The 24382-nt window shown below is 49.3% G+C and overlaps 2 protein-coding genes across 2 annotated transcripts in view; both read left to right on the top strand.

The window, feature by feature from the left end:
* CD207 (CD207 molecule) overlaps positions 1 to 5761 on the top strand; it is a 7278-nt gene extending 1517 nt beyond the window's left edge. The window contains exons 2-6 of the mRNA XM_006151315.1: positions 15 to 131; positions 1753 to 2127; positions 2716 to 2867; positions 4150 to 4268; positions 5000 to 5761. Coding sequence (XP_006151377.1) covers positions 15 to 131; positions 1753 to 2127; positions 2716 to 2867; positions 4150 to 4268; positions 5000 to 5150 — 914 coding nt within the window. The 3' untranslated portion in view covers positions 5151 to 5761. The remainder of the gene's footprint in view (positions 1 to 14; positions 132 to 1752; positions 2128 to 2715; positions 2868 to 4149; positions 4269 to 4999) is intronic.
* A 9585-nt stretch (positions 5762 to 15346) lies between these two features.
* The window catches only part of CLEC4F (C-type lectin domain family 4 member F), a 16664-nt gene continuing 7628 nt past the window's right edge, over positions 15347 to 24382 (top strand). The window contains exons 1-4 of the mRNA XM_006151316.3: positions 15347 to 15508; positions 16900 to 17016; positions 17343 to 17450; positions 20307 to 21425. Coding sequence (XP_006151378.1) covers positions 15433 to 15508; positions 16900 to 17016; positions 17343 to 17450; positions 20307 to 21425 — 1420 coding nt within the window. The 5' untranslated portion in view covers positions 15347 to 15432. The remainder of the gene's footprint in view (positions 15509 to 16899; positions 17017 to 17342; positions 17451 to 20306; positions 21426 to 24382) is intronic.

Genomic DNA, 24382 nt, shown 5'->3' on the forward strand with positions numbered 1-24382 from the left:
TTTTTCTTCCACAGAGCCTCCTTCCAAGCCGGCTCCGGCTCTGGTCCCGAGGAGGTGCCTCACGGTCCGCACGGCGATAATCTGCCTGGTGCTGGCGCTGGCCGCCTCCATCTTGCTGCAGGCCACTCTCTGTAAGTCCTCAGGCTCCTCGCCAGGCCTGGTCCTTCTGCATGGTGTCTTCTCCTTCGAGATCCAGGTCGCTTTCTTGCTCTGTGGGGTGTCTCCCGCCCATGGCCTTTCCCTGTCCTCGAGCGGGAAGAGTGCCCCGTGCCAGTAAGATGAGCTGCTGTTCTCCTTCGCAGACTCCGGGAGATTTTCCAGTTTAGGATTGGTGCGTCACGCTCACGCCCAAGGATATTCTTTTTTTGTCCTCAGGAAACAGTCACCTAGTTCTTTATCGGGTGTCATTTCATCCCCTCCCCCCAGCTCTGTGGCCCTCAGATTCGGAGTCCTGTGGAGAGCCCTTGAGAGGGAGTGCGATGTTTCTGATCCCCGAGAGACTGCATCCCAAGGGTGCCCTCAGCCCTGATGCCAGATGGAGAAACTGGCCAAGGAGCCACCACCTCCATGATCCAGTCCCCTTACCAGGACCCCTCACGCTCTCTCTGTTCTGTCCCCGTGAAGAGCACGTCCAGGGCAGCCTCCCTCCCTGAGTCTGTGTGCGTGGCTAACCTTCCTTCCTCTCCGGGTCTGCCAAGTTCCACGACTCAGCTGCTGGCAGCGCCTTCTCCCTCCTGCTAGGTTTCCAGAAAGCAGAGTGAGGAAATGTCTGTCTTCTCCCTTCCTGACCTCGGCGTAGCTGGTCTCAGACTCGTAGCCCTGAGCATGGCCCGCTCCTGCCCCCACCAGGCCCCTGGTCTTCAACACTGCCTTCCCCTGGGATTTTCCTTTGAGCCTTCTTGGTCTATTTTTGGTCCCTTATAAGGTGGCCAAGTCTGTGACATGGACAAGTGTGAGACGGGTAGGACAGGGAAGGGGAGACGTGATCTCACCAGCTCCCTTTCTGTGTTCTCTGGAGAAGCCCATTCAGGGTAGAAGTCTGCATGGCTGGCCCATCCCATGGCCATGGAGGTGCCTGTGGACAGACAGGGGAGGGGTGGTGCTGCTCAAGCAGAGAGCCACGCAGAGATCTCTGAAAGGAGAGGGCTTGCAGTCAAGTAACCCTAGGGAGAGAGACAAAGGGTGACTGAGGATTTCCTTCTACCAAATGTGCACTGAATACACAAAGGAAATTCCGGACTGGGTTCTAATTCCTGCTTCTGCTTGCTTGTGAGGTCTTGTGATCTTTTAAAATTATTATTTAAATTATTTATTTACATAATCTTATTATTGCTTATTATTATTATTATTGCCATTATCTTTAAGTTTTTGCTCTAAGTTTGCTGGCACATGTGCTCACCAGAGAGAGAGAGAGAGGGAAAGTGAGAAAGCAGGCCACCAGGAATGGGACTTGAACTGTAGTCAGCCATTTGAGAGTCCAGCGCCTTAACTACCATGCAGCCTGCTGGCCCACGGTCTCTCTGTGTTAGTGTTATCTGTATCCACCAGAGTCCTGGCGCACGTCGTGCCCATTGTACCCTTGTTGTTCATTAATGGCTGTGTGGAAAGTGGGTGGCAGTCTGAGGACTGTTTCGGTTCTTTGGGAGCGTGGTCCTGTCTCTTCCCCTCCCTTTCTTCTATCACCTTGACTACACCCCCCAGTCCTGCTCCTGGGGAGCCCCACAGCTGACCTCTTCACTTTCTCAAATCCAGACCCCTGGTTTATGGGCACGATATCAGACATAAAGTCCAGCGCTCAGTTGCTGAAGGAGCGTGTGGACAATGTCAGTGCCCTAGGACCTGAAGTTAAGAAGAACAGCGGCGGCGTGGAGGCAGCTGGCGTGCAGGTCCAGAGGGTGAATGCCAGCCTGGATCTGGTGCACACTCAGATCCTGATGCTGAAAACCAGTGTGGAGAATGCCAACGCACATATTCAGATCTTGACAGAAAATTGGGAGGATGTTAATCATTTAAATGCCCAAATCCCAGGGCTAAAAAAAGATTTGGATAAAGCCAGTGTGTTAAACACAAAGGTCCGGGGGCTCCAGAGCAGTTTGGAGAATATCAACAAGTTGCTCAGACAGCAAGGTAAGTGACTCAGAAAATGGCATTGCAAGTTGACCAGTGGCCACACGACCTTGCCTGTCTCAGACAGGAGGACTTTGGGCTGGTGAGAGAGGAGAGAAAGGGAGGGGAGAGGGCAGGGATCTAGGCTACAAAGTTAAGGAGAGGGCTTAGCCCTGGGGTTGGGGAGGACTTGGGGCTGCTAGGAGAGAGGAGACCAGTGTCTGCCTTGAGACCCTGCCCCGGGGGTGCAGAATGCGAAAGCATGAGGGAGTGGCCCAAACTCACCCATTTCCCATTAAGTTCCTTGTCTAGAGCCCTGGGCTCAGCCAATGGCCACGGCCAATGGAGAATTGCATTTCCTGTGTGGGAAAGATTTGTGGCCCATCTCTCATTCTCTCTTCTCTAACTCTCCTCTCTAATCCCAGAGGCCATGTCTGTCTCAGTCAGACTTTGAGGATCTGAGAAAGTGTCCCCAGAGATCCCAGAGTGGCCCAGTCCTGTCCCTTGCTATCCCTGGATTCCACGTAGCCAGTACCCCGAAGACACAGGAACACCAGCGTGCAGTTCATTTTACCCTGTTCCTTCATTCCTTTCACCCTCTTCCTCCAGATGACATTCTGCAGATGGTTTCCCAAGGATGGAGGTACTTCCAGGGAAACTTCTATTACTTTTCTCGCATAGTAAAGACGTGGTACAGTGCTCAGCAGTTCTGTCTGTCCAGGGGTGCACACCTGACCTCAGTGACCTCAGAGGGTGAGCAGGTGCGTGCCGTTCCTAGGGGCGCTGTGAAGGGGGTGAGAGAGCTGTCTGGGAGGGTGTGCGAGGTCATTCTGTGGTCACAAAACCCCCCAAATGCCTGTAACCTAACAATAAAGGGCTATTGCTTGCTCATACGACATGTCCAGCCAGGGCCAGCAGGTGAGTTCCATTCATTGTGGTTGCTTAGGGACTGTAACCAGAGAAGACGTCGTCCTAACGTTTCCACCATTGCTGAGGCAGGGAACGAGAACAAGGCAGCTCGTGGGATGGCTCTTAAAGTTCCTGCCTGGAAATAACACACACCCCTTCTGCTCATTTTGTTGTGGGGAAAAAAAAAAAAAAAAAAAACCCTACTCTTGGCTTTCAAAAGGGTAGTGAGGGACCAGGAAATGATGTAGAGGTTAAGGTGGCTTGGCTGACTGTGTGGTTTGAGTCCTGGACCCGGTGACTTGAAAAATATGCTGGGCGTGTGTGCACGCATGCCTCAAATCCTGAGAGAACGAAGGAGAAGGGTTTGTGGTGTGGCCATCCCCTCTCGGAGATGCTTTCTCACATTCCGTCTCTCTCTCTCTGTCTCTGGTGAGTGCACGCACCCTCCAGCAAAACTTTAAAACAAACAAATAAATAAATCAAAAGAGGGCAATGAGGTATAATCTTTCCACATGCCCAGAAAATGGAGATATTTGTGAACAGCATAAATGACAGCCTATCATCCAAGATGTCTCCCGCCTAATGAGGCAGAATATTGAACAGGCCCCCTTCATCAGGCAGGTGGGATGGCAGAGGAGGTAAGAGCATGGACTGGACTGTGGAATTAGAGGCCTCAACTGTCACCTAACTAGTCCTCAAATCCTGGGTAGAATACTTACCTTCACTAGGCCTCAGCAGCCGTGTGTGTGTGTGTGTGTGTGTGTGTGTGTGTGTGACGACAGTACCTGCCTTGGAGAACAGAGGAGTGAAAGCATATGGAGGGCTTAGCATGGCATCTCCTACAGGCTAGGTACTCACTAACTTCCGTTGTTATCACCTGGGCCATTCTCTGGGCCTTCCTGCTCAGGAGTCTAGCTGCGTCTCGGTTCCAGCACCTGCTTCCTAAAGGACAGAGAGGCCTGAGGCCTGGTTTGTGAGTTGCAAGACAAAGACAAATCAGAATTGGGAAGACGGACTAGGGCATGAAGAGGCATGGGAGAGGTCACTGCCGGGTGTCTGTGGGTCCAGGGATGTTACCAAAATGCTCAGACTCAAGTCAAGGCTGTTTCTCTGCTCACTTCATCTTCCCTGCAGGAATTTCTGTATAAGACAGCAGGTGGACTTGTCCACTGGATTGGCCTGACCAAGGCAGGGACTGAGGGAGACTGGACCTGGGTGGACGACACACCATTCGATAAGGTCCAAAGCAAGAGGTAAGTCTCTAGACCCCTCTAAGCCCAACTTTCCATTCTAGGGCCGGTGCCTGAAGCAGGGCTGATATCTCTCCATGAGCACCTGTCCTGGGGTGGCAAGAACATTAGGACTCAACTCTAGCTCACTTGGGGTACTAACTGGCCATGGGAGCTGGGACCAATGTGTGGCCCTCCATGCCCTCTGGGGCTTGGCAGCAAGGGCCCCACCTAGTCTGGGCAGGGATTCTGTCTGAAATCTAGGCTTTGCAGTGTAGGTTTGCGTAGGGTCTTCAGAGGGGTTAGCTGGTTTGGTCCTAACTTGGGGAGTGATCAGAGACTTAGAGGTTAAGGTGTCATCAGTCCCCTTCCTTTCAGGCTTGGGTGCAAAACCATGCCAGGCTAACACCTAGGACCAATGATGGGGTTGAAATAACTGATTTCGGGCTGGCCCTGTGGCCTGGTGGTTAAGACAGCTGGATCCCACATGGCTTACTGTACAGTTCAAGTCCCAGATCCAGTGGCTTGAGAAATGCCAGGCACATGTGTATGCATGCCCAGAATTCCAAAAGGAGGAAGAGATGGAGAGAAGGGACTGCATTGTGACTATGCCCTATGTGGGTGCTTTCTCCCTCTCTGTCTCTCTCTGGTGCCCCCTAGCAAAATAAATAAGAGTAACTAATCTCTTTATGGGAGGTAAGTTATTTGTTTTCCAACTTTGTAAATGGATCTTTCTTTCTTTCTTCACTTGGTAGGTTCTGGATTCCAGGTGAGCCCAACAATAACGGAAACAATGAACACTGTGCCAACATAAGGGTGTCCTCTCTTCGGTCCTGGAATGACGCCCCCTGTGACAATCAGTTCCTTTTCATCTGTAAGCGACCTTACATCTCAGCAGAACCATGACAGAGCTGATCCCTAAGCTTGTCCTTTGAATTCCAATGCTTGTTGAACTTGAAAAAAATGCTTCTCTTTCCCCCAACTACAAGATAACTTTGCACCTTGATTTCTAAATTTTTCTTGTTTCAAAATGGTCCCAAAGGCACCCTGGAGCCCGTCTGCCTCAGCTGGGAATTCTTTGCCCCCATAAAGGCAGCTGGAATGGAATGGAGAACTTGGGTTAACCTGGGACTGGAGGGTGGAGAGCTTTGGAAGTTCACACAGCTGGAAGGCAGATCTGGGCAATACCCTGGGCTCTCTGCTTCCTTCAGAGAAGTCTCAGTTTTATTCTGTGTAAGTTGCTTCAGACCAAACCGACAATTCTCCTGATACTGTTACCCAGGGCTTTCCTGGTCAGTCCCTCTGGATTCCCGTTTGCCTGCTTAGGAGTGCTGGTGGCCGGCAGGTGGCATGCTCCCATTGCTCTTCTTGTCCGTGCCCCTGGCCATGCGTCCTGTTGAAGCTGGTCTAGCACCTCCCTCCTCACTCCCTCACTCAGGCCATGGAGGCCACCTCAGCTTCCCTGCGGACTGTGCAGCTTTTCTCTCCACCTCCCTGCACCTCCTCTTTCTTCTGCATTTCCCCTCTTCTATGCCTTGTGCATGGAAGGGGCTGTCAATATCTTAAAGGATTCACTTCAAAGCTTCTTTAGAATAAACTGCTGCCCTGGCCCAGGTCTCACTCTCTGTGCTTCTTTCCACTCCTGGTTGTGCAGGTGAGCGTGGGGGAAGGCACTCTGCTTTGGTGGATGCTAAGTTGTGGGGTATCCTCTGGAAACAAGGGGTTAAAAATAAACAGGAATAGGAAGGTTCTAGACCTAGAAAGGCCACAAACCATGAGCACCACTTATCTCTAGTTCTTACTGAAACCAGATCAGCAAGGTGTGCAAGGTCATGACCTTCAAAGCGATCTTCCTTCTCAGATGTTCTCAGGGCCCTAGCTTTATTCCCAAGAAGGAGGCTCGCCAATTTCCCATTCTTCACAGAGGCCCCATCAAAGGCATCAGGTCCAAATTCCAAGTCCAGCGGCCACCATGGGGACCACCCAGACAGGACAGGAAACAGGAAGAACACCTGTGAGCTCTCTGGTCCTTGCTAGGGTCCTCATTAGGGTACTAGGGAAAGGACGCTGTCCCTAAATGTGACCAGTAGCGTGCTGTTCTGGTGCAGAGGGGTCAGAGCTAGGGACACAGGCCTACTGTATGCTAAGTCTCAAAATACGAGCTGCCAGGACATCTTTGAGCCTCACAGAGCTCTATAGACCCAACAAGGAACTTCCCTGCTCTCACTGGACGTGCCCCACTTCCAGAAAAGGGTCCTCACCTGGCTAGTTCCCTATTGGCTGCTCCAGCTGCGCTCCACTTGGTTTTCAACAGAACAGGTTTCACTTCCTTGCCAGCCTGGGAAACTGTTCAAACAACCAATCACATCCTTCTGCAGGAACCAGAGCACCTCGCCCTCTTGTTACTACCACACCTGCCTCCTACAGCCTGAGCTGGTTCACTCTGATCCTGAGGGTAACCCCGTGTGGGCCTGCGTGGCAGGTGGCGTCCTCCTCGCCTGGACTATGAGTGTATGTGACAAATACACTGCCCTCAGTCCCATCTGTCCAGTGTTGGATGTCACGTGTTTGGGCATCTCAGTCCACCTAGGCTGAGGGATCTCACCCTCACCAGTTGGGTAACCAGGAGCAGATCAAACAAAGCTGGTTAGGGATCTCTGAGTGGCCCTGGTATGAAATGACCGACCCTCTGGGCTGGGACAAGTGGAGTCTTTCTCTGGAAAAGCATCTGAACCAGGAACTGGGGTGAGGCAGTTAACAGAGGGAAGTCCAGCGGCCCGGCCTCGGTCAGGCTGGAGGGGCCATTGTGGGACAGCTGCAGGAACCACATTTGGCAGAGAACAGGGAATGGTGCACGCACGAGAGGAGCTAAGATGCAGAGGCCAGGCTCAAGGTCTCCGACTGCCTGAGATCCTCGGTCTTTCTGGTCCTCATGGGCTCCTGAACATATAGATCCTAGGACAAGAGTTCTCCTGACCCCAGCTATTGCTCTTTCTCGAAAATGAAGACCCTGAGTCAGCAAGGATGTGTCTTATCTGGGGCCTGTGTCCCTCCTGTAACCAGCAAGCACAGCTGCATGCCTTCTTCCCTTTACTAAGCTGAGACAGCTTTGCCTTGCCTTGTCTTGTGACCTTGGCTCACTGCCCCCATATGCAGAGCTCGCTTCTCCACGCGGGCACCTGCACTTCTACTGGCAGGGAGGGCTCGCCCTCCGAATCCCACCATCAATACTGCTTTAGTTCTGGGCCAGCAGATGGCGTGATGTTTAGGGTGTTGGATCCTGCATGGCCAATTACGATTCGAGTCCCACACCTGGCAGCTTGAAAAACATGCTGGGGACCAGCAGTTAGCATAATGGCTATGTCGCTGGACTCCCATGTAGTTGATCGCGGTTTGCGTCCCGGACCTGGTGGCTTAAAACTCATGCCGGGTGCATGTGCATGTGTGCCTAAGATCCTGAGAGGAGAATGGAGGAGAGGGGATTATGGTGTGGCCATGCCCCCTGGGGGGGGATTTTTCGCTTTCTGTCTGTCTCTGTCTGTCTGGCGAGCACACGCGCCCTATAGCAAAAACCTCTTCAAAAAAAAAAGAAAGAAAGAAAGAAAGAAAAACATGCTGGGTGTGTGTGCACGTGTGCTCAAAATCCTGAGAGGAAAATGGAGGAGAAGGGATTGTGGCGTGGCCATCCCTTGGAGAAGTGATTTCTCGCATTCCCGCACGCTCTCTCTCTCTCTCCAGTGAGTACACATACCCTGTGGCAAAAATCTTAAATAAATAAATAAAAATGTTTAAAAATTAGTGGTTTAGTCCTGTCTCAGAAGAGGGGGTGAGCAAGGAGGTCATTGGAGCATTATCAGTACTGAGGCGGTTCCTCAAGTCATGGACCCCAAACTATTTCCCAAGTAATTCTGGGAAATTTTTCATGGTCACATGGAGAGTTAAGAGCCAGGGACAGGTGGGGCCAGCAGGTGGTGTGGCAATTAAGGTGTTGGACTCCCACATGGCTGACCATGGTTTAAATCCCGGACCTGGTGGCTTGTTTCCTCATTGCTCCCCTCATCCCCTTTCTGGTGAGCGCTTGTACCCAATGGCAAAACTTAAATAATAATAATAAATAAGATCAAATAAATAAAATAAAATGAAAAGAAAAGAGCGAGGGACAAATGAGAACTTCATTTCATTCACCATGGGTATTTATTGTATTCATTTCTTTCTTTCTGATTCAGCAGGCTAACCATGGTTCACATGTTCTCTTTCAGTGTTGCAATAAAATATTCTATAAATATCTATACTTTTGCATTTGAATATAAAAAGAGAGGAGAAAAAAAATTGCCTTTGTTCTGCTGGCTGACTGATCTGAATGTGCACTATTCTATTTTCTATTTTCTGCTACTTTTCTCTCTCTTTTATTTATTTAATCTCCCTCCCTCCCTTTCTTATTCTTTTCATGTTGTGTAGATAATGTTTTCTTTGGTTTTATTTTTCTGGTGCTTTGGAAGATCAACTGTTATATTTTGCAGGTGGAGGTGTCTATCAGTCACTTTTTTCTTTACAAAGTGCCCTGGCTCCTGGGATTGTTGGTATTATTCCTAAATTGCCACCCTGGTTGGGGCTCAGCTCTGGGCTCAGGGGCTGCCATTGGCTTTCTTGAACATCTCACCTGACCAGGGGCTGGAGGGAGCCTCGTGGGGTACCTGCTGGAACCATATCTGACAGAGAACAGAGAATGGTGTCGAGAAGAGGGTAGCTAGGATGCTGAGGGCACTCTAGGGCAGGCCCAAGGCTGCTGAGGTTTTGGAGCTACCTGAAATCCTCCTAGTCTTTCTGGTCCTTCTCGGTTCCCAAAGCGACTTCCAGATTTTTCCCTCTGTTTTGTTGTTATTACAGAACACATTATCTATTATTTATTTTTTATTTTTTTTTGGAAAGCACCCAGGGTTACCCAATTAGTAAAAAAGAAGGAATTTTAGGGGCTAGCAGGGAACATGGTAGGTAAGGTGCTGTATTTTCACATGGCTAAGAGCAGTTCAAGTCTGAGATCCAGTGGCTTGAAAATCACACTAGGCGTGCTTGCATTAGTACCCAGAATCCCGAGAGGAGAATGGAGGAGAAGGAATTGCAGTATGGCCATCCCCTCTGGGATTGATTTCTCACTTTTCCTCTCTCTGTCTCTCTCTGTCGAACACATGTGCCCTATGACAAAAACCTAGAACAACAACAAAAATATTTTTGACAGGTGTTTGCTGCAGGGCATGTGCGCTCCCAGAAAGACAGAAAGAGATAGCTTTCTTTCTTTTTTCTGGAGAGGTTTTCGCTATAGGGTGCGTGCACTTGCCAGAAAGACAGAGAGAGACATAGAGACAGAAAGCGAGAAATCACCCCCCAGAGGGGATGATCACGCCGCAATCCCTTCTCCTCCATTCTCCTCGTGATCTTGGGCATGCACGAACACACACCCGGCGCGAGTTTAAGCCACTGGGTCAGGGACTAGAACCGTGGTCGACTACATGGGAGTTCAGTGACATAGCCATTACACTAACTGCTGATCCCAAAAATGTTTTTTTTAAAAAGGAATTTTATTGGGGCTGCAGGTAGCATGGTGGTTGAAGAAGCTGGACTCCCACATGGCCAACCACAGTTCAAGTCCCAGACTTGGTGGCTTACTTTCTCATTTTCCCTCTCTCTCTCTATGTCTCTCTCTGGTCAAATTGAAAAATAATGACAATAAATAAATAAATAAAATTTTTTAAAAAGGAATTTTATTTTTCCATGGGAACACAAAGCAAAATAACTTAGTAAGCTTCCTCAGGCAGTGATTCATAAGCTGAGTCTTGCAAGATGAGCAGGATTTAGGCGGCGAGCACGGTGGGGACACAAAGAGAGACAGAGGAAACAAAATGCAGACATGGAGTATCTCCTGTTAGGCACCGAGGGCAGCCCAGTGTACTGGAGTCGGGTGTGTGATGGAGCAGGGAGCAGGGCAGTTCATGGGGAGTCTTCGGACCCACGTGAAGGATTTGGGATTTCATTTGAAGGACAAGGGGGAAGCCACAGAAGTGTTTCAAGCACGTAAGTGACACAATCTTAATTGGTTGTTTGCTTTCTCCTTTTTAAAAATAACTATTTATTTAATTTTATTTAGTTAGTTATTATTTTTAAATTTGCTAGAGAGCATGTGAGCTCGCAAGAGAGAAACAGAAAGGGAGAAAGTGAGAAAACAAGCTGCCAGGTCTGGGAATTGACTTGTAGTTGGCAGTGTGGTAGTCCCCCATCCTAATCACCATGCCGCCTGCTGGCCTGTTTTTTTTTTTTTAAGAAGCATGACAAGTGATTTGCTACACGTAAGAGCATAAACACTTCTAGCAATAACAAGATCCACAGACATGCAATAGAACTGTCACTGAGAAAAACATTCGGCATGCTTTTGTGGTCCTTCCACCCAATTGAGTAGACTCTTGTTTTAAGTAATTTCCTATATTTTGAGTTTTGACATGCTAAGTTAGAAGCAGAATTAGCATTTGCAACTTTCCTTGCAGAAAGGTACAAGCATGTGACTCAGGCTCCACCAATAAGATTCATCTATGAGACACCTTTGGTTTGTCCTGAGGTTGGTTCAGGGCTCAGCCCAGATTTGGTGTCCTCATTCCTCACAGCCTCTCAGTGTTGTTGAAACACTCTCCCTGACAACATAGACTCCAAAGCTTGACCCTCTGGTCTTCTGACATTCCATAAGCTGTTTAATATATTTTTCCTTAAATAACTTTTAATTCTATGGTAGCTTTTGCTTTACAAAAAAATTGTGAGGATAATACAGACAGTTGCTACATATCCCCTTCCACTTCACCAGTTATTAACATCTTATCTTAATAAGGCACATTTGTCACAACTGACGAACCAGTATGGACACACTATTATAATCTGAAGTCCATACTTTATTCAGGATATTAGTTTTTCTGTTCTAGGATCCCATCAGGGTCCACACTGCATCTAGTCACCATGTCTCCTTCGATTCCTTTTGTCTGCGAGTTTTTCAGACTTCCCTTGTTTTTCATTACTTTGACATCTTTGAAGAACACTGGTTGGGTATTTTGTATAATGTCCCTTAATTGGAATTTGACTTTTTTTTTCTCCCATGAATTCACTGGGATGATGTGTTTTGGGAGGAAGACCACGAGATGAAGTGTCATTCCTATCCCATCATCTCGAGGGTACACACTATTTGGGTATTCGTTACTGTTGGTGTCGACCTTGACCTCTGCATCATAGTGGGGACTGTCAGGTTTATTCACTGTGAAGTTACTCTTTTCCTCCTTTCCATACTGTACTCTTTGGAAGGAAGTCACCACAGACAGCCCACACTTCAGGAGCAGGGGGGTTACCTCTCCCCTTCTTGAGAGTTGAATATCTACCTAAGTCATTTGGAACTTTTCTGCACAGGAGATGTTACCTATTTATTCAAATATCCATTATATCAATGTGGATGCAGATATTTATCTTATCTTTTCCTTTTTGTAAACAACTGAGTTTTATTTGTTGCATAATAAACCACCTAACATATTTCAGCTAAAAAAATACTAAATTTCAATAAAGATATTACAAAATAAATTAGAGTCCAATTAAAATTAGCTTTGGGGAGGGAACACAATTCTACTCAATTAAGAAAAACATTTTTATATATCATAGTTTAGTTTATTTTTATCACTCATCATGCCATGAACTCATAGGGAATAGGTTCCAGTAGCTCAGGCTCCTTCCCATTGGTTCTCACAGAGTGCGTCTCTGGGTGGAGCAGGCTGGTGCTTCAGTTGAACTCAGGTCCCTTTCTCTTTGGCTTCCTTCTTTTTCTGGTCATTTTCCTTCACACGTTTTAGGAAGCTATCTCTGCTCTTAGAGTGCTTAATATGCTCAATATGCACATTAATTCTCTTGGCAAGAGTCTTGCCCTTAACTTGTTTGTTCACAATAGCACCAACTGTAGGCTCTTCCAGTTTTGCCATGGTAACATTTGTGGAACATTCCTTTTTGAACAACACTCATTCCTTGTAGTAGGTAAACTGCAGATCTCAAGAGCATGGCCCTGTACCCCTCCGTGAGGTAGAAAAAGCTAACTGTCTGAGTGATCCCAGCTGCAGAGTGGTTCTGGTATCGACGTATCATATGCCCATCTGTTTTTCTCTGGCCAGAGAACAGGGGAAACAACCTCTCAGCAAGGAGACAGCAATCTCCTGGTGTTTCTTCACTACTGGCATGAGAGTTTTGGTTGGAAATACAAGAGCTTGGACTCTGGGGGTGGGAAGAATAGCAGTCAGCTGAGAATGGGGACAGGGAAGGCAGGGTAAGAGGAGGAAGAGGACTGTGCCCCCTGCTGACCCCAATCCAGCTGGGCAGCGATCCCTAAAGTTCTGCTTCTGAGGCCCTCTCAGCCCCTCTGGCCCAAAGGGGAAACAGCTCTCAAGTGAGCCTAACCTGGGACCTTCTGGTATGGGGGGAAATAGAAACTGAGACCAGCCCTCTCTCTTTCTGTTATTATTATTATTTTTAAAGAGATTTTTGCTATAGGGTGCATGTGCTTGCCAGGGAGACAGAAAGTGATAAATCACCCCCCAAGAGGGATGGCCACTCTACAATCCCTTCTCCTCCATTCTCTCAGGATTTTGGGCATGCATACACATGTGCCTAGCATGAGTTTTAAGCCTCCGGATCCAGGACTAGAACCGTGGTTGACTATGTGGGAGTCCAGTGACATAAACACTACCCCATCTGCTGGTTCCTGCCCTCTCTTTTCTACCAACACCCTGGTCTCCTGGTGAGCCTGTGAGGAGGACCCTCCAGCAGCCCCCTCGCACGTGGAGGAGTAGTGCCATGGCAGACACATCTGGGGCTCTGTGCAGAGCTCTTGACCGGCCCAGAAATGGAGCCCTTCCCATTCCTATGGGGCCCTTCCAATTCCTGCTACACCCTTAATTCCTCCCAGGCCAGCTTTCAACAGACAGGAGGAATAACGGGGAGCATGGCTTTAGACTCTACAGACATGCTCCTCCCCTACTCTACACACTCACACTCTCACTCACGCTCACAGCATCGTGAACTGGGGCTTGTTGCTTACTGAGCTGACAGCAGTCACCCCCCTACACAGGCCCCTTCCAGAAGGAGCCACTGCCCTGGCCCCGGTTCAGGAGCAGGGACTGTCTGGATGGCTTCTCCACAGTGGACTTGGTCTGCCGTCTTTTTACTTGGTACCCAGAGACGTAGGGAAAACTGACCCTGGGACGTGTGAAACTGACTTAGAAGCAGGACATAGGAACTGAGGGAGCAGGACGTTTGGAAGGCCGCACAGCACACCTCAGGGTGGTAAGTGGCGGCTTGTATGGGCCGCTGCGGTGGGGCCTAACATCACATTAGACTCTCATCAGATAGAGAAAATGCGACCCATTTCCATAGCTGGTAGCCATCAGAAGTTGCAGGAGAAAGAGGAACCAAGGGATGAGATCTGCTGGAATCCCCCCCATAACTGCCTTTGAGAGGGGTGCCCCGGCAGCCAATGGCAATACTGCTCTGTGGACACAGGGATGCCAGGCCTGCACAGCTGCATGGCACTGCTGCTGGGAAGCCTCACTTCCCCTTTCTAGCTCTGACCTGCCAAGCAGCAGACGTCCCCTGAAGCAGTATTCGTTCCTCCTGGAAGTACAGATAGCCCTGAAATGTGGTGCTTTATCCCCAGTCTCACCCAGCAGTTTCTTCGACGTGGCCTGAGAACCTGGTCAGTTCAGGGACCATGAACCCGTCAGCTGAAGGTCAGTTCTTGCGTTAGGTTGGGCCCTGCTTGGTACTTTCTCACACTAGCCATGTGGTTCTTCCCGCCACCGTTCAACCTTCCCACAGCTGGGCTTCCTACACACCGATTCCATCCTGACGCTGACTCTGGGTGCCAGCACAGATTCTGCAGGGTGAGGGCTCCGTCCTACCAGACTGCTCCTGCTTCAGATGCCAGCTCAAAGTGAGGTCCTCAGGTCACCCCCACTTTTGTCTGACTGACTGTCTGCAAATTTAGGGGTTCTTGGGTTCTGAAATTCAGAACAACTCACAGAACTCAGGAAACATGACACTTACTGGTAGAATGTTCTATGGAGGTTGCAAACAGCCAGATGAAGAGGTGTGCAGGGCAAAATCCAGAAGGCTCCTGAGTGCAGGAGTTTGTGTCTCTATGGAGGATGAGACATCAATCCGGAAGTCCCTTGAACTTGTTCAGGAGTTATTTTTTTTAACTATTTATTTTATTTATTTTTATTATTTTAAAATTTGATGAGAGAGAGGGGAAAAGTGAGAAAGCAAGCCACCAGGTCTGGGATTCAAACCGTGGTCAGACATGTGGTCCAGCGCCTTGACCACCATGCTACCTGCTGGCCCTTGTTCAGGAGTTTTTATAACCCTCTCTCCTCCCTGGAGGTCTGGGAGTGGTGACTCAAGGATCCTGTGCTCTAATCACATGTTGGGTCTTTCTGTGAAATAGCCCCATCCTGAAACTACATAGGGCCCAGGCCATCACCTCACTGGAAAACTCAGGTAGAGTCAAAAGGACGCATTACGAGTAGCGAACGAGTGCTGTCACTCAGGAAACACCAGGCCTGAGGAGCCAGGACAAAGGCCATGGATATTGGTTTGTACTCACTCCCCAAGGCCCCTTCCTGTCATCCAATCAGGGGTGTCTGAGCAGGCAGAGAGTGAACTGCCATACCCTGTGACCCTGACCCAGCCAGCTACCCTCACTTTGACTGGCCTCCTTTGACTTAAGAGGGTCTGGGGCTGGGACTGGGGTCTGCAAACTGAGACTCCCTCTCCTAGGGGCCAGTTTCAGTCTCAGAGAAGAGAGAAGATGGTGACTTTGGGGTACGAGTGTTTGGGGTTACACTGGATGTGGCAGAATCTGAAATGACAGGACTGAGAGAGGAGGTGTGTATGGGAAGAGGAAGAAGAAGACAGGGCCCTGGACAGATGGAAGCCAGAGCCCGGAGGGGAGGGGCCACTCTGGGGCGGGTTTCTGCCCAGTCATTAGAAGAGGGAGACAGAGCCACGAGGGCATTGGGAGCCAGTCAGGAGCCTGCTGGTCTGGAGCGTCTCAGCTTTGCCCAACGGCCGCTGGCCCACAGGTCCACCTTCCTGAGCTGGTGACTGGGATCAGCACTGGAGGATGAGGGACTCTGAGACGGACGGTGACACAGTCCACTTCTGCTCTGATAGCCAGCGTGTGTCCCTGCACCCTCAAGGTGAGAAAATGGCCCCAGCCCATCCCTGATCAGGACCGGCCTGCTTGTCCCCCAGCCCTCTGCCATGTCTCCAAGCCCCTCACTGGCAGGCTGGAGCTTGGCACGTCAGTGTCTTGGCCTCCAGAACAAGCAGGCAAGGGCATAGGTGGGTCAGGAAGAGGACAGGGATGCTGGGATCACCTCCATGTCTCTACTCTTCCACAGAACCTTCCCCTTGGGGTTGACAACCTGGGACCATGAGGGGTTGAACTTGGAATTTTAATGGACCATTTAAAAAATTATTTATTTAATTTTATTATCATTTCTTAATTTGCTTTAGGGCACATGCAAGAGGAAAGAGAAAGAGGAAGAGAGAGAAAGAGAGAGAGAGAGAGAGGGAGAGAAAGTGAGAAAGCAAGCTACTAGGTCCAGGACTTGAACTGCCTTTGGCCATGTGTGAGTCCAGCACCTTATCCATCATACTACCTGCTGGCCCCATGGACCTATGGGAGGACCTGGGTTTTGAATCCTAGCTCTGCACACTGGGCCTCTGCAGTTCCAGGCTGGTTTCTGTCACCTTGGGTAAAAAAACCCTACACACCCTTTTGCCCTAACCACAGCCCTGGAATGTTCAGGGAAGCCCTTCCCAGGACCCCCATGAGGGTCATCGTGGCCCCAGCAGAGGAAGGCTCCACAGCTGGCCCATGTTAGCTGTGGGCAAAACAGCAGCGCTGCCCCGGAGGGTCTGGGCTCTTGCTGTGGTCAGGATTTGTCAGCAAGACTGGCCCTGGGACTCAGGTCAGTGTTCCTGCCTGTCCTTTTTCTTGTCCCTTCCTCCCTCCCTCCTTTGTATATTTAGCTATTTATTTATTTTTAATTTGCTCATGCACTTGCTGGAGAGAGACAGAGAGAGAGATAAGGAGAGGGAAAGTGAGAAAGCACCCCCAGGGGGTTTGGCCAGGCTGTAATCCCTTCTCCTCCATTCTCCTCTCAGGATTTTGGGCATGCACGTACATGTGCCTGGTGTGTTTTCCAAGTTGCTGAGTCAGGGACTCAAACCACTCTGCTGGCCGTGTGAAATCCAGTTGCTTTGACCGCCACACCACTGGCTGCCCCCTCTTCTGTTTTTCTTTCGTTCATACCATGCTAGTGTTGCCCACCCCTCTGTGCTGGCGTCTGTGCCCTGCACGCCACCCAGGCTCCCTCAGATGCTGAGAGTCCTCCCTTCTGTATTGCTACCTGAGCCCCGATGAGCTCAGGTGGACAGTTTGAAGCGCTTCGTTTTCCTCCTCCCTCAGCCCCTGTGTGATAAGTACAGCAGGTGCTCTTGTCCTCACGGGTCAAACCAGGAGACAGCCAGAGTGCCCTCCTGCACCGCAGCCTCTCATCCTGACCTGGCTTCTCCCCTGCAGGGATGGGCTCCACCGCAGTGGCTCCTGCAGCCCCCAGGAAGCACAGGCTTATTAAGGCTGCCCTGGCACTTGCGGCCATGAGTGTGGTCTCCTGTCTTGTGGCTCTCTTTATTGTGGGTAAGTTCCCAGCTGACCTGAACCCTCCGTCCCCATGCTCTCTGCTTCTCCCTGTGCAAAGACCCCAAGAGACTCAGATATACACTTTCGGGGTGCCTCTGATCCCAGAGGGTCATTCCGCCTCTATCCCCAGGCTCAGACCACAGCTTTCCTGGGACTAGACAGAAGCCACTGTCCAGGAGCCTCCCAAGCACTGAGGCTCGTGAAGGAAACTCTGAGAGAGTCCTTGGTGCCATCTCCTTGCTTCTGGAAGCCTAACTGGGTAGGACAGCCTATTGTCCCAGGCTAGGCCTAAGAATGTGCTGACTGGGAATGGGGTGTCTCAGTTCTACAGTCCCCAGGACCTGTGCTGGAGGCAGATCCTTCCTTCCAGGAGTTTCGAGACGTGGTTCTGGGGGACAACAGTACTAGACAGCTACCCGTGGAACCCAACTGTGAGTAGCCACAGTGGGTGGGAAGTGGGAGGGAGCTCGGGCATGGGCACTCAGGTGCCCAGACCCTGCAACGAGCTTCTCCTTCAACAGCCCCAGGCTCTGAATGAGTTCCACCCTCCTTATAGAAAGAGATCCTCTTTATAAAAAATTATTTATTAAATTTTATTTATTCATTCATTTATTTTAATTTGACCAGAGAGAGAGACAGAGAGAAAGAGAGAGAGAGGGAAAGTGAGAAAGCAAGCCACCAGGTCTGGGACTCGAACCATGGTCAGCCATGTGGGATGTATAGCACTTTAACCACCATGCCACCTGCTGGCCCCAAGAGATCATCATTTTAAAGATCCAGCTTCAACCAGGGTCTATAAACACACACTATCACACATATTGAAAGCATATCATCTAAGCTTTGACATATGTATATGGCCTTGACCGCCACTCCACTGGCTGCCCCCTCTTCTGTTTTTCTTTCGTTCATACCATGCTAGTGTTGCCCACCCCTCTGTGCTGGCATCTGTGCCCTGCACGCCACCCAGTCTCCCTCAAGATGCTGAGACCCTTCTGTATTGCTACCGGAGCCCTGAGGAGCTCAGGTGGACAGTTCGAAGCGCTTCGTTTTCCTCCTCCCTCAGCCCCTGTGTGATAAGTACAGCAGGTGCTCTTGCCCTCACCAGGCAAGAAAATGTCATCACAATCGAGACAGTGAAATAGTCATTGTCCTCCCACGAAGTTTACCTCTGGTTCTTTATAATCCCTTCCTTCCCCTCCTCCCTCCTCAGTGAACCACGGATCTACTTGCCATGACGACAGATTGGTTTACTTCTTTTCTTTAATTTTTATTTATTTATTTATTTTTTTAGGTTTTTGCCGTAGGGTACACACACTAGCTTGGAGAGAGTCGATGAGAGGGAAAGTGAGAACTCCCCACCAGGGAGGATGGCCATGCCCCAGTCCCTTCTCCTCCAGTCTTCTCGTGGGATTTTGGGCACACGTGCCCATGCACCCTTCATGATTTTCAAGCTGCCAGGTCCGGGATTCGAACTGTGGTATGCCATGTGGGAGTCCCTGGTACAGACCACCATATCACCTGTTGGCCTCTTTCTAGAGTTTTATATAGATGAGATCACATCGTATGTGCTCATTTTTGTTCTTTACCAGTCATGTGATTTACAGATATTTTCTCAGTCTGTGACTTGTCTTTTCATTCTCTTAGCAAGATTTTACTGTTGATAAGGTCTGATTTATCCAATTCTTTTTGTTTTGTTTTGTTTCGATGGATTATGCTTTTGTATCTGAGAGATCTCTAGCAAGGCCACAAAGATGTTCTCCCAACTTGTCTTCTGGAAATGTTATAGGTTTTTTTGTTTGTTTTATTTTTAGGCCTATTCATTTTGAGTCAATTTTATATAATAGTGTGAGGGACAATTTTTTTATCGCCAAGGGGTACATGTGCTTATGAGAGAGAGAAAGAGAAAACACCTCCTCATGTGACATGGTCAGGCCATAATCTCTTCTTCTCCATTTCTCCTTCCTGCCAGGATTGTGGGCATGCATGCGCAGATGCCCAACATGTTTCTCAAGGCACCAGGGTCAGAATTGAAAGCATTGGGATCTGCCTCCCAATGAGCAATGCCTAAGCGTGGTGCTATAAGGTTAGCTAAAGGAATACATTCATATTCTTTTTTGTGTGCTTGGGTGTTCAATTATTCCAGCACTGTTGAGAAAATGAGCCTTTCTCCATGAATTGCCTTTGCACCTTTGTTGAAGAGACCATCTGTCCACAAAAGTGTGGGTCTAATTCTGGATTCTTCATTCCATTGCGCAAGTCTATTGTTTAGCTTTATGAGGCAGAAACTTTGACTGAACTTCGCAGACCTCCGCAGGCCTCCCAGCCTTTCTGCAGCACAGTGGTCCCCACTTCTTCCCAGTGAGTGTGAGGAGTCTTGTGTGCATGCTCCAGAAGGGTCCCTGTCTACCTGGGTTCATCTCCCTGGTCCTGAGAGGAGCTGGAATCAGGAGGCAACTGTGAATATCTGAGATAAAGTCCCTGTGATGACGGAGCAAAGGGTACTAGCAGGACCTGAAGCAGATGCAGATGAAAGGGGCTGCAGTTTCCTTGGATGGACCTAGTGACCAAGACCTTTCCCTCAGGTCACCCCTATCCTCCCACTGTTCTGTAGGGACCCTTGTCCTGTGTAACACTGGGGGTGCCAGCCCTTTAAAAGGCCATTGCTGCTGACGTCCAGTGTCACCTGGAGGGCAGGGCATCCCTACCCCAGTCCTGTGGATTGAACAAGTTGCTTCCTTCTGGGGTACCTCTTTTTTCTCCCTATGAAATTTGTGATCAGAAAATTTGTGTTTACTGTCTACACAGTTTTTAGGAAATAACGATGCATCAAGGTTTTTGCTTGGTGTACAAATACACGATAGGACTAAACTTTGTTCATATGCATTTTCTTTTTCACCATCACCTATGGAAGGGGAAGTTTTAGTGGGAATTACACTTCCACCACTCTAAATGATGTCATCATCATTTGCACGTTGAAAGTCCCAGCCTGGCCAGCATGACTTGATGGCAGCTGGTTTACAGGAGGCAAGTATTTCAGCCACCCCAGCCCCCTCGTTCATGTGTGATAGCAGAGCGGGTCCTTATTTACATTGCTGTTTTGGTTCACAGTCTCAGGTGGTCCACCTCTGGGGGCTGGTGGCTGCAGTGAACAGCAGGCTGCCTGAGGAACACTCAGGGTTGGGCAGCAGTATGTCCCTTGGAACTTTCCAGAACAACCTGGTTGGCCTATGCCGTGCTTCCCTATGTAACAGGCCTCTCTGGCTGCCTTCTCCACTCTCTCCCTCCAGATCACCACCACTTGGGCAAGGTGGCAGAGGTGCGAGAGGCTATCCGGATGTTTAAAGACCACGTGGAGAATTCCAGCTCCTGGCATGTGGAAATCCAGATGTTGAAATGCAGAGTGGACAATGTCAGCTCTCAGATCCAGATGCTCAGCGACCATCTGGGAAACACCAGTGTTGATATCCAGTCAGTAAAAGGCGCGTTACAAAATACCAAGAACTCGAGTTTGCAGACCCAGATGTTAAGGGGTTCCCTGGAGGGGGCCAACACTGAGATCCAGAGGCTGAAAGGAAGTCTGGAAAAGGCAAAGGCTTTAACCTCCCAGACCCAGAGTCTCTTAATAGCTAGTTCAGAAAACACCAGCATTGAGCTCCACATGTTAAGCAGAGGCTTAGAAAGCGCCAACACTGAAATTCAGATTTTGAAGGAAGGCTTGGAACTGGCCAATGCCCAGGCTGGGTTGGCAAATAGTAGTTTAAAGAATGCTAATGCCGAGATCAGCATTTTGAGGGCCCATCTGGATAGTATCAGTGATCTGAAAACCCAGAACCAGGTTTTAAGAAGTGGTTTGGAAGGAGCCAACGAGGCAGTGCAGAGGCTAGAGGGAAGTGTGCAGACGGCAAATGCTTTAAACTCCCAGACGCAGGCCTTTCTAAACAGCAGTTTAGAAAACACCAGTGCTGAGATTCGGTTATTGAGAAGTCACTTGGAAAGGGCTGGGAATGAGACTCACTTACTAAAAAGGGGTTTGGAAACCGTCACCACCCAGACCCAAACAGCAAACAACCGTCTGGACCAGACAGATGCTCAGATCCAAGTACTAAAAACAGAGCTGGAAAATGCCAAAACCTTACATTCCCAGGTTCAGGTGTTAGATGATTATTTTAAAAATGCTAGCAAAGAGATACAGACCCTAAAACAAGGAATGACGGATGCTGCCGCCTTAAATTCCCAAACGCGGATGTTAGAGAGCAGTCTGCAGAAGGCCGATGCTGAGATCCAGAGGCTAAAAGAGGATTTAGAGAACACCAAGACTCTAACTGCGAAAATCCAGGAGGAGCTGAGTCACCTGGAGGGCCTCCAAGCAACTGTGACTGCACAAGAGCAGCAGCAAAGGACCCAAAGTAAGCGCGAGGGAGGGGTCCTGCCGGGAAGGGGACAGTTTCTTGGGAGGGCAGAATCTCCGTCCCTTCAGCCTCCCTGCACACCTCAAAGTGCATCTCCCTGGGCACGAGCGTGGCTGCTGGAGAGAGGACCACATCCAGTGAAATGGGCTGGAGGAAGATGGGCAGTGACGGGGATGGCAGAAAGCAGTCCCTGCTCAGATTGCTCCCATCTGGCCAGAGCGGCCAGATGAGCACTTGGGAAACCAACTCTATATGATGAAGGTGTTAGCAAGGACAGCGTGAGCTAGTGCAGCCAGGCAGCTCAATTTCTGGTTTGTTACGGTCATAATTCGAGCAGTCTTGAGCATGTTGCTCACCTCTGAGCCTCGCTTTTCTTATCTGCAGAGTGGAGAACATACTATTTGCATCACAGTGAAGATAAACTAAGTTAATACACATAAAGCATTTTACAAAGTACCCAGCATCGGGACCCTCATCTGACACTTTATCAAGGCTCTCTCATGTGCCAGGGTGTAAAGGTGAATATGTGATATTTACCTTGAGAATCCTACAGGTTAGGAGGGCAGATTTGCATAGGCATAGGAGGCACTGGAGGTGATAAGTTAGAAGCAGGTACTGGAAACCAGGGGAGGGGAGGAGTAAATAGGAGAAAGGATTTTCTTTTTCTTTTTTTGGAGAGGTTTTTGCTATAGGGCGCGTGTGCTTGCCAGACAGACAGAGAGAGACAGAGAGAAAGTGAGAAATCACCCCCCAGGGAGAATGGCCACGCTGCAATCCCTTCTCCTCCATTCTCCTCTCGGCATCTTGGGCACGCACGCACACATGCCCAGCGTGAGTTCAAGCCCCTGGGTCCGGGACTTGAACCGCGGTCGACCACGTGGGAGTCCAGCGACATAGCCATTACGCTAACTGCTGGTACCAGAGAAAGGATTTTCTGAAGGCGGTTGCTGCAGGGGTGATCTTTTGAGGGGGAAGGGGAAAGGATTAAGTGAAGCTCAGGAGGTAGGTCCAAGGCATTGGTTTTTTAAGGCTCCTGGGATGATTTCAGTGTAGACCCCCAGTGGTCTCTACTAAAGCAGTGCTAAGGCTTAGGAGGTGGTACCTAGGTGACACCACGGAACCCACTCGGGAAGGGGCCTGGGTTCACGTCCTGGGAGAAGACAGCCATTGAATTGAGTCCTGAAAGACTAACAGGTGTTCACCAAGTAATAGGTTCACAAGCATGGAGACATGAGACTGAGGTTCTGGAAACTTCTGGCAGTATTGTTTGACTGGACTAGAAGATAACTCTATGAAACTCAGGCTGGAAGTGTCATAGGATGGGAGAGTGTTGAGCTATGTTGTGAAGTCCTTGGTTCTTTGGGTCCAGATCACTAAAATTAGAGACCTGCCCCTAGGTGCACAATAAAAGTAGGTAGGAAAGAGAATTTAATAGGAAAGAAAGATTTTAGAAAAGAAGTACACTCAAAAGGCTTTTGGGCGGGCAGGTTGCTAGGTAGCAACTGCTGTGTTTGGAACTGGTTTAGGTGTTACTTTTATTATCAGAGGTGATCATGAATATTTAATGGTGGGAGGTCTGTCACACTATCTATGTCCTTTGTCTGAATTCTGTGTTTTCTCCCGCGCTTACTCATCTCTCTCACAGGTGAAGAATTTGAGGAATTTAATTACCTAACTGAGCATGCCCAGTGTGAGCCAGGATGTTTAACTAGGATAGGCTGCCCAATTAGTTTATCGCCCCAGTGGGAATCAGGATGTTGACCAAAATGCTTGGTTGGGTCTTTTTGTATTCACGAGGGATGATAAGAGAGAAATTTACAATCATCCATGTGTGTCTACCTCAGGTACCAAGGAAGGAAAATGGTATTTGCCTCGCCTTCCTGGCTCCAGGAGCTAGATGGGAAGAAGGCATCTTATGGAGGGTCTGGTTGTAACTCCTGATAAATTGTGATTGATGTGACATGTGTCCTTCTGCTATTCTCTTAGGGCTGCCCCCTCATTACTAGCTACCTGCCTACCCCAGAAGGCCTACAGGCTAGAGCCAGAGCAGAAGTTTCCACACTGTTTTGAATGTAATCATAGCACGAAGTTCATTTTACACTGTCAGTGACTGATCACACACACACACTCTTCAAAAAGCAAAACTTTAACTGCAAAATGACCTCTGATATTTTGTAGTCTACTCTTTAAAAAATGTTTGTCACGACCCACTAAGGGATGGTGAAAGCAGTGCAAATACACTGCACTAAAAATGCAGGCAGGCCTGGAGAGCTAGGGTAGACGTGCTAGCCTCTGAGCTTGGGTTTCATCCTACAGGAGATGAGGAACTACTGGAAGGCTTAGAGGGGAGGCTGACTAGATGGTCTCTCACTGAGACAGGGAACAAAAGAGGAAGAAGCAGACATTTGGACTTGCTAAATCGGTGGTGCCCTGGGGATATTCAAGGCCATCTTCAGCAGGCTGGAACTCCCTAGAGTTCAGTGAGATCTACGAGATCTAGGTCTGACTGTAGACCTAGCTCGGGGCCCTGGCGATGCTGGTTCTAGTTGTGCCAATGAGAGTGAGGGGGTCTGTGTGAGTAAGACCGCACCATGACAAGAGGGTAGAAGGCAGAAACGGGAAGGCAACTTCTGGGTGAAGAGAAGGGAAAAAGAGGTGTTTTTGGAGGTAACTGGAGGAATTTCCTTGAAGAAGGAGGAGACAAAGGGAGGTACCATGGGGGAAGCCAAGGGAGGAGAGAATTTCAAGAAGGGGGTGGTTAGTTCTGGCAAATGCCAAAGAGAGGTCAAGTAGACTAAGAACCTGTGAGCATCCACTGACACTGGGCAATCAGTAAGTCCCTGGAATGAAGTGTTAGTGGACAGCTGCACGTGGCATGGAGGCCAGGCCATGTCAGTTGAGTGTGAATGGACGAGGTGCACAAGTCATTCCAGGACTTTGGCTGAGAGGGAAAG

This window comes from Tupaia chinensis, unplaced genomic scaffold (genome assembly GCF_000334495.1).
Source record: "Tupaia chinensis unplaced genomic scaffold, TupChi_1.0 Scaffold000316_1, whole genome shotgun sequence".
In the NCBI taxonomy this organism is placed as follows: Eukaryota; Metazoa; Chordata; class Mammalia; order Scandentia; family Tupaiidae; genus Tupaia; species Tupaia belangeri.